This window comes from Mirounga leonina, unplaced genomic scaffold (genome assembly GCF_011800145.1).
Source record: "Mirounga leonina isolate KUSES-001 unplaced genomic scaffold, KU_Mleo_1.0 Mir_173, whole genome shotgun sequence".
NCBI lineage: Eukaryota > Metazoa > Chordata > Mammalia > Carnivora > Phocidae > Mirounga > Mirounga leonina.
Window position 1 is genome coordinate 1515961 of NW_023270447.1, and position 8168 is coordinate 1524128.

At 50.3% G+C, this 8168-nt stretch overlaps 1 protein-coding gene across 1 annotated transcript in view; it reads left to right on the forward strand.

Annotated features, from left to right (window-relative positions):
* The window catches only part of LOC118019004 (transmembrane domain-containing protein TMIGD3-like), a 16160-nt gene extending 8333 nt beyond the window's left edge, over positions 1-7827 (forward strand). Inside the window, 6 exon segments of the mRNA XM_035017771.1 lie at positions 1283-1392; positions 2902-3150; positions 3153-3239; positions 4733-4799; positions 5478-5578; positions 7580-7827. Coding sequence (XP_034873662.1) covers positions 1283-1392; positions 2902-3150; positions 3153-3239; positions 4733-4799; positions 5478-5578; positions 7580-7650 — 685 coding nt within the window. The 3' untranslated portion in view covers positions 7651-7827.
* The last annotated feature ends 341 nt before the right edge of the window (positions 7828-8168 follow it).

Sequence of the window (8168 nt, forward strand, 5' to 3'; positions counted from 1 at the left end):
GAGGCAGGTAGAGGGAGGGGGAAAGAATCTCAAGCAGACTCCACACTGAGTGTGGAGCCCCACACGGGGCTCGATCTCACGACCCTGAGATCATGACCTGAGTCGAAACCAAGAGTCCGACGCTCAACCGACTGCCACCCAGGCACCCCTCAGACAGAAACTGGTTCTTGACAATGTCATTATCACATCTGAAAAAAACTTAATAATTTCTTAACATCATTGACTATCTAGTCACTGTCTAGACCTTTGGTCAGGATCCAAATAAGTTCCATATGTTGCAATTTGTCATTATTTCTCCTAAGCCCCTTTTAATCGATAGATTCCTCCTTCCTTCTTCCCTTCCCCTCCCCACCTTTTTCTCCACCTTGTGATTTATTTGTTGAACTCGCAGAGGTTTGATGAGGAGTCAATGAGGCACAGGTAGAACAGGCGTGGGAAGCAGGCCCGCTGCTGGCCCACATGCTGACCGCGTGGGAATGAGAGACAGGCCCCCTCCCCCACGAGAGGACATTGCTGAACAACCTGGACACTCATCCACGTCTGGCCCTTGATGGGGAGGGCTAACTCTGGGGGGTGATAAGTAGTGTTCAGCCTAGATTCACTGGAGGGGTGCTTCTGTAATTCAGACTTTCAAAATCAGCTGTCAGGTCACGAGTCCCAATAGGAACCAAGAGAAGCTTCTCTCGATGCATGGACAGATCTTGATTTGTCCCGGCTCTGCCCCTGGAAGCTCTCAAGAAGTCTGGGCGCGGCAGCCCTGACTGCCGACACCCAAACACCCACATGTCCACCACTCATGCTCCAGATGCCAGGCGCATCTGCTCCTAACAGCTTCGTGCTTCTCCCCTCCAACTCCATTCCCTGGGGGAGGCTTCAGTGTCCACTTGGGAGTCGGGGAAGTTAGCACTCTCACCTGGCCCATTGGCAGGACAGGCACAGTTGCACACCTGGATATGTGCCAGCACTGGTGTGTGTGCTTGTGCTCTTCTGAGTGGGTACAAGGCTTTGTTGCACCAGGGTGCATTTATCCAAGGGGGGAATCTCCATTGCTGTTTTGGGAGTGCCAGGAAGCCCACAGTTTTTTCAGTTGCCTATATTATTATATAAATAAGTTTATTTCCACAAATGGCATCCCTCTGATGAGGTACGCTTGTGCAGTGCACAACCTGGATAGCTATACATAGCAGCACTGCTTGGATTGACTGGTTCTTCCCTTTGCCCTGGTCTCTCCAAACAGGATGAAACCAGCTGAAGCACAAAGATCTCGGTTTCCCTTAAACAGATCCAGGATTCCTGGGACCCCTGGGCATGGTTTATCATTCCAGTTGAAGGTTGTTCACTTCCTTCCAGTCATGGGGTTCTTCATTCTGCTCTTCTTGATTGTCTCTTCAGGTAAGACATGGGGAAGGAACATCTCCAGCCTCCAAACTTCCCAAACACCTTGCATTTCCTTCTCCTCTCCTACTTGGAATGCCGGTTCTGTCACTCGAACCACTGCAGGAGTGGGATAGGAAAATAAAAGGAGGAGACAAGAGATCCTGTCCAAACTCATCCTAGTTCTTAGCTCTGATAAGAGGGTAGTGAGGGGAGAAAAAAATGTTTAAAAAGAGAGTTGCGAGGAATTTGAAAGCCTCAGCTAAAACGTAGGCTCTGGACTCTCTCAGCATTAAGCTCTCCTCCCCTCCCCATTCTCCCCGAAAAGTGTTTGTGCAGATGGACAAGGCTGGGACTTTCTGCTGTCTGCCTGTGCCCCAGCCCAGAGATGAGACCCCGGGGACTGGCCTGGTGACCTTGACAGCTGCTGTGTCTCTCCCTGGGTCAGCGCCCAGGCCTCTAGACTGAGCATCACCCGTCTTCCTTGTGGGGTTGTTAGGAGAACAAAATATGAAGTCGTATCAATTCATATGGGGGTGCGAGCCTGCCATGCAGGCTGGTCCTAGGCAGCGTTTGCAGGGACCTAGCCCACCTCTGGAAAGCTGAGAGACAGGGGGGCCCCTGCTGCCCCCCTCTCTGCTCCTTGTTCAGATACTTCCCCAGCCACAGTCAAGGGGGACGTGGTGTGCATGACTTCCTCACTACGCAATATCCTGAGATGATGGAGCTGCCTCTGCAGGCCTTGTACGGAGGAAATGGAAAGTTCTTAGCTCCTAAGAGCAGAACCTGACTCCCTCTGTTCTCAGCCCTATGCAGCCAGCAGAAGCCTCCAAACCTTCTCACCTTTTGAAGGGGCCTCAGTGGAGTAGGGGGTAGGGGCAGAGGATCTGCTCACAGTTAAGCCTCGGACTCTTCAAGCGCCCTGCCAAGCAGTGGTGGGAGGCCACCTATATTCGTGCAGAGGGGGTCCTCAGGCCAGGGCACAAGACTTGTCCAGGGTTGCGGTAGTAGCTGGTTAGGCCTGCTGGAACCAACACCACAGACTGGCTGGCTTGAATGACAGATATTTATTTCTTCACATTTCTGGAGGCTGGAAGTCCAAGAACGAGGTATGGGCAGGTTTGGTTTCTGCTGAGGCCTCTCTGCATGGCCTTCTTGCTGTGTCCTCACATGACTGTCCCTCGGCCTGTCGTCTGATCTTAAGCTCCTTTTTCATAAGGACACCAGTCTGGTGGCATTAGGCCCTTTCTAATGACCTCACTGTAACTTAATTACCTCTTTAAAGGCTCAATCCCCAAATACAGTCACATTCTGAGGTACTGGAGGCTAACACCTCAACATATGAATTTTAGGGGGACCCTATGTGGCCCCTAATAGCCGCTAACCCAAAACAGGCAAAATAAAAAAACTCGGCTTCCTGTGCTTTAACTGATTTTTCTCGAGGATGGCAGGAGCTGCGATGTGTTTAAAGGAACGATGGCGTGTGCATGTGTACACGTGGACGCATGCCCACGTGTGTTTTGACAGATGCCATGGTCATGGACGAAAAGGTCAAGGAAAGCTTTGTGCTGGACACGGCTTCCGCTAACTGCAGCTACAATTCCCACTATAAGGACCACCCCAAATACTGGTGCCGAGGCTACTTCCGGGACTACTGCACCATCACCGCCTTCACACCCAACAGTACTGACCGCGTGGCCCTGAGGGACATAGGAAGCCAGCTCATCCTCACTGTGTCCTGCCTGACCAAGGAGGATGCGGGCTGGTGCTGGTGCGGCACTTTGCCAGGGATGACATGGATTCTACAAAGCTGGTTGTGACTGACGACGGAGGAGGCCTCGCCAGTGATTTTTGGTCTGGGAAAGGTAAGGAGTCTGTCAGGGGTCAGGTCAGGGGTAGCCCACAGTCGTTCGTGTTCATTGGTGTGGTAAATCCTCGCCGAGACCGGGGAGCACCACATCAGGCTCCCCCTAGGTTCTTTGGGGTGACCTGGTCACTCCTTCCCTTCAAAGTAGGGTGGTTGCTGATGGCTGGGGACTAACTTGGAATTCGGGGAAGAGGAGGGTGTGTGTATGGGCTCCAGGGTACTCTTAGAGCCTTCCTTCCCTCACAGCAATCTGGCTCATGGGATTTGGAAGAGGCTCATAGCGGCTAACAGGTGGGAGGGCTTTGTGTTGCTGGCCAGGAAAGGCTCTGAGGTTGTTATCACATGTCTGTGCTCTGTAGCCAGCCTTGTAGGTCTAGAAGCTTGAAGATCCATTTCTTGAGAGGTGAGTGAGGCTATAAAAAATGACCCAGGTGCCTGGATGAGCACCCCAGAAACGGGGTGAAGATCATGGCCAAACGGGTCAGGAGTGCAGTTTACACCCGGAGGCTGCTGGGTAGGTGTAGGTTGGACTGGAGGCTGTAGGGGGAGGTCTATCTAAGCCAGTCAACTGCTCTTTTGGGCCAGGGCTGAGTTCTCCAGATGCTCACCAAAATTCTTCTGTCAAATGCTCAAAACCTCTTTTTAAATCAGAAAGCCTCTGTCTCAGGCAAAGAGCTTATGGAAAGCACTCACCTTTCTCTTTTTTCCTTCTGTGCCTTCTCAGTTGTTTCCATTTCTAGGAGGGATGGTCTTTCTATCATAGTCCAGAGCACAATGCCGGTAGGAAAACAAACCAAGAACTTAAGAGAAGCCCTAGGAAGCCTCCTGGTTCTGGAAAGAGAGTCTTGCTCACACTTGAGCAATGAGTCATTTGTTTAGCAAGCATCTTATTGAATGGGTGACATCCTTCACACCTAGCGTGTTTCTACTGTATAGTTTTAGGCTCGGGATGAAAGAGGTCTCACCTAAATGTGCTCCTTAGTTTAAGCCCCCAGTCCTCCCCAGCTAGATTTGCTAGAGAAGGCAATGTAGGTGGCCATGGCAGAGGTTCTCCCACTGGGTTTTGGTGGCTGTCAGGAGCACAGTGTGACAATGATGTCACCTATTGGCTCATGCCTTAAGGATTGGACTGGCCCTCTTGTGCCTCTGGTGTCCCCTCCCAGAGCCTTCAGCCTGGGACTCTCTAACCATGGGCCATTTCTAGTCCACACAGGGCTTTTGGGCAAATCTGGAAAGGGGGTCCTGCCTCCAGGTGCATGGAGCCCAGTGACAGGGAGTATGGCTTGGCCAGCAGAGTATGGGCTGGATTTCAGCCCCTACTTGTTCCCTCTGCCCTCTGCCCCGTGCAAGGCACCCTTGGCCCAGCATTTGTCTGGAACACTCACTCTCTGAGGGTTGAGGGAATGACAGCCAGAGACTCAGAGATGCAGAAGGCAAGGGCAGTCTTGGGGACCAGCTCACTGGACTCTCAGCAAATCCTTTCTGATGCAGACCTATCAGGCAACAAGACCAGAAACTGCCGGGCTTCCAGAGTGGTCCACAAGGCCAATCACTCCAGGTGAGGACAGACCAGCTTTGGGGGGTGAGGCGGGCAAGGGTGACACAGCGTGGCAATTGATTTGCACCTGCCACTTCTCCACCTGAACTATGGATCTTCAATGTGACCATGTGGTTTCTTTCAGAAGATTATACTTTAAGACTCTTGGATGTAAGCAGCAAAAAAAAAAAAAAAAAAAAAAAGTCTTCTCAGTATTTTAACTAAAAAGGAATATCCGTCCTAAGGAGAGAGCAATGTCTCACACGCGAAGGGCGGAACATGGTGCCCTCAGAAATGGTCCAGAGTGTCTTTGGGACTTTTTCTCAGTCTCTAATTTGCTGCTCTCGTGTGTGCTTGCTGCCTTTCTCTCTGCACTGCTCTCTTCTTTTCATTTTGGCCGTTTCTAGCTCCTAAGCTTATGTCTCCCCTGTTCAAGAAACCAGCCAGTCTGAGGACTGGATCTTCCTGCTCCAAGTCTGTGTTAGTCTCTGAGGAAGGGGCTCGGCCCTGCTTGGTCTACCCACCAGCCCAAGTCCATTCAGTCTTGGGCTGGGGGACAGGAGCACTTTGAGGGGACACGGTGGCCAGGAGCTACTGGAACTGGGTGGGGGTGGGAGGGTGGGGCAGATCCCAGGAAAGGGGATCCTGAGTAGAGAACTGAATTAGAGCCACATGAAGTCTGTCTGTGACTCCTTCCAGGATGTCCATTCTCATCATCTGCATACTGATCACAGGCTTGGGGATCATCACTATAATCAGTCATTTGTCCAAAAGAAGGAGAAGTCAAAGGAATAGAAGGGGTAAGTAGCCACTGGGCAGTGGGAATTAGGGAAAATGAAAGGGACCAAGGAGTAGCTTTCAAATGAGTGAATGTGACCCTCCTCTTGTTGCCTGGACCCATGGAGGCCAATGCAACCAGCCCATGGGCTGGAGGAGATTCTGCTTCATGGTGACCAAGGCCCCATGAGAGGTGACAGAGAGAGCATGGTGGCCTTGGTAAGTGGGAGTATGTGTAGACTAGGGAGGAGGGAGGCCTTGAGACAACCACACTGTAGGTCCCAGTGTGTGGAAGACCACCTGCCTCCCCAGCACACAAACTTTGGGAGGTAGATTTACTCTTTGCTTGAAACTTTTTGTTCACCTGGAGGGACTGTCAAAGGACATCTGGGGCCCCTAGGTAAGCAGACATAAAAAAGTCTCCTTGAGAAGGGCCAAGAGTGGAAGAGGACAGGCCCATGGGCCTCAGCCCTGGTCTTCAGCCACCAGAGGAAGGGCCCTTAAGCTTTGTGCCTCCTTCTGCCTTTGGGTGATTACAGGTAAAAACCTCACTAGAAGCCAGAAAACCAGTCAAGCTTCTTCTATGATCCCACACCTCTGATAAGTTCCCTCCTTGGCTCTTCCTGGGCCCTGGGCTCTACAGTTACCTGATCTTTAGAGATCCCCCTTCCTAAAGAGAATAGGAATTTTTTCAGCAGGGACTATGTGGATCTGCCCACCTCTCCTTTCTCTCTCTCTCTCTCTTTTATTTTTGTTCACCTTTCCTTTAGGGCAGCATCAGAGAAACCAAAATCCTCAAGAGCACCATGTGGTGGTTCTGTTAACCTCTCAAGAGGACACAAGGTAGAAAGAACACCATATACAAGTGCCACTGTTTGGCCAGCAGAGCTTTTTATGTTTTTCTTTTTACGCTCAGAAGCCACAGAAGTATGTTGGGCAACAGAGAGACTATAGACAAGTTATGAACAGACTTCCCCCTCCTCTGGGTCTGGAAGTGCAGAAAAACAACATTTCAGAGAATGAGAGAAAACATGAGCGTGCGCACACACACACACACACCTGGAAGCATGTGCTTCTGAAACACAGGGTAGAGCCAGAAGAATCTGGAATTCAAAGCTAAGGCTGTGAGGTTTCATACTGTCCCTGTGATAATTTGGCCCCATGGCAGAGCAGGAGCCCTAAGAAATCAAAGTCGTGGCTCCCTTTTGTCCTCTAAGAGCTTTAGGAACTGGTGGAGGTGGGGAATGTAGACGAAGCAACATCTTTCTCAGTTGTGCCCAAGACCCCTCCCTTCGAGACACAATCGTACTGTAGGTGTTTGCAAAACACATTGTCACTTCTTTAAGGCATGATCTTGGGTAACTTTTCACTTCTCTGGGCCTGTTTTCTTCTCTATACATTGAGGACCCCATTCTCATATTCCCCAGGAGTTTTTATTCATACATTCACTCTTCTTTCAATGCACAGGACCATGCTAGATGCTGGGGATACAAAGACGAGCAAAAGAAATGGCATCTGGCTTCATAGCACTTATAATGTGGAGTGGGAGGGAGACGAACTATCACACAGATGAAAAATTGTCAGATAGCATAAGTACTCTACAGGAAAGGCACATGGTGCTGTGGAAGTTGAGGCAAGGGAATCCAACCCTATTCCTTTTGAGCAAGGAGTTGTGCGACCTGTGTTAGCCATGGCCTACTTCCTTACACTCAAGCAATTGGAACATGGCAGCTGGAATCAAAGACCCTTCTGGCTTTGATGTTCCTGGGCTCTGCAGGGGTCCAGTGGCGTTAAATCACCAAAGCTTGGTGAGAGGTGAATGCAAACCCCATGTACCAAGCTTCCCTACTGACTGACCGATGAGCTTTCAAGTAATGACAGCTGATTTCTGTCTTGAAAACAAGCTGTGGTGTTTAGTCCCCATAAAGCCACCATGAGAGAGTTTGCAACTTCTGCTGCAGAAACACGCAGCGGAGATAGGCAACAGATCTCAACTCGATTTCCTTTTTCTATTCCCCACAAAGTAGACAAGTCACTGAAGCCCTCCTCACGTGTCCTGACTCCACAGAAAATGGCTCATCCTGAACAGATGTGACTGATGATTTATTTCGTTTATAAATTAAGTGATGCTGCAATAGAGTCGTCATGATTGTGACCTCTCAGGTATTCTGCAGGACCCTCTGACTTGCCAGCGATCACTTGCAGCTAGCTGAGAACAGCAGTAGCAAGTGAAGAAGAGGGGCAGAATCTGGGTCAGGGGGCCAGGAGATCACTTGTGTTTCCTTGGTTCGCCAATAAATTCCTGATTGGTGTTGAGTGGACTCTCTGGTACGACTAACTTCTCCTGGGGTATCCCGGGAGAATGTATTTCCGGAAAAGTTTCAAGTACAATATTGCAATATTTATTTCTGCCTTGGTATTACCTGCTGTCCTGCCAAAGCAAGGGATATAGGCCAAACCAGCAGGTCTCAGGTTTTCTGGGTGAAAAGATTATCCTCTATGGGACACTGTCCCCAGACTGAATGGATGCCGCTCTGGATCAGTGAGAAACCAAGGTGGGGTGAGTGAAATATTCAGTCAAATCCAGAAGCACAAATCAAGACTGAGGGAGGC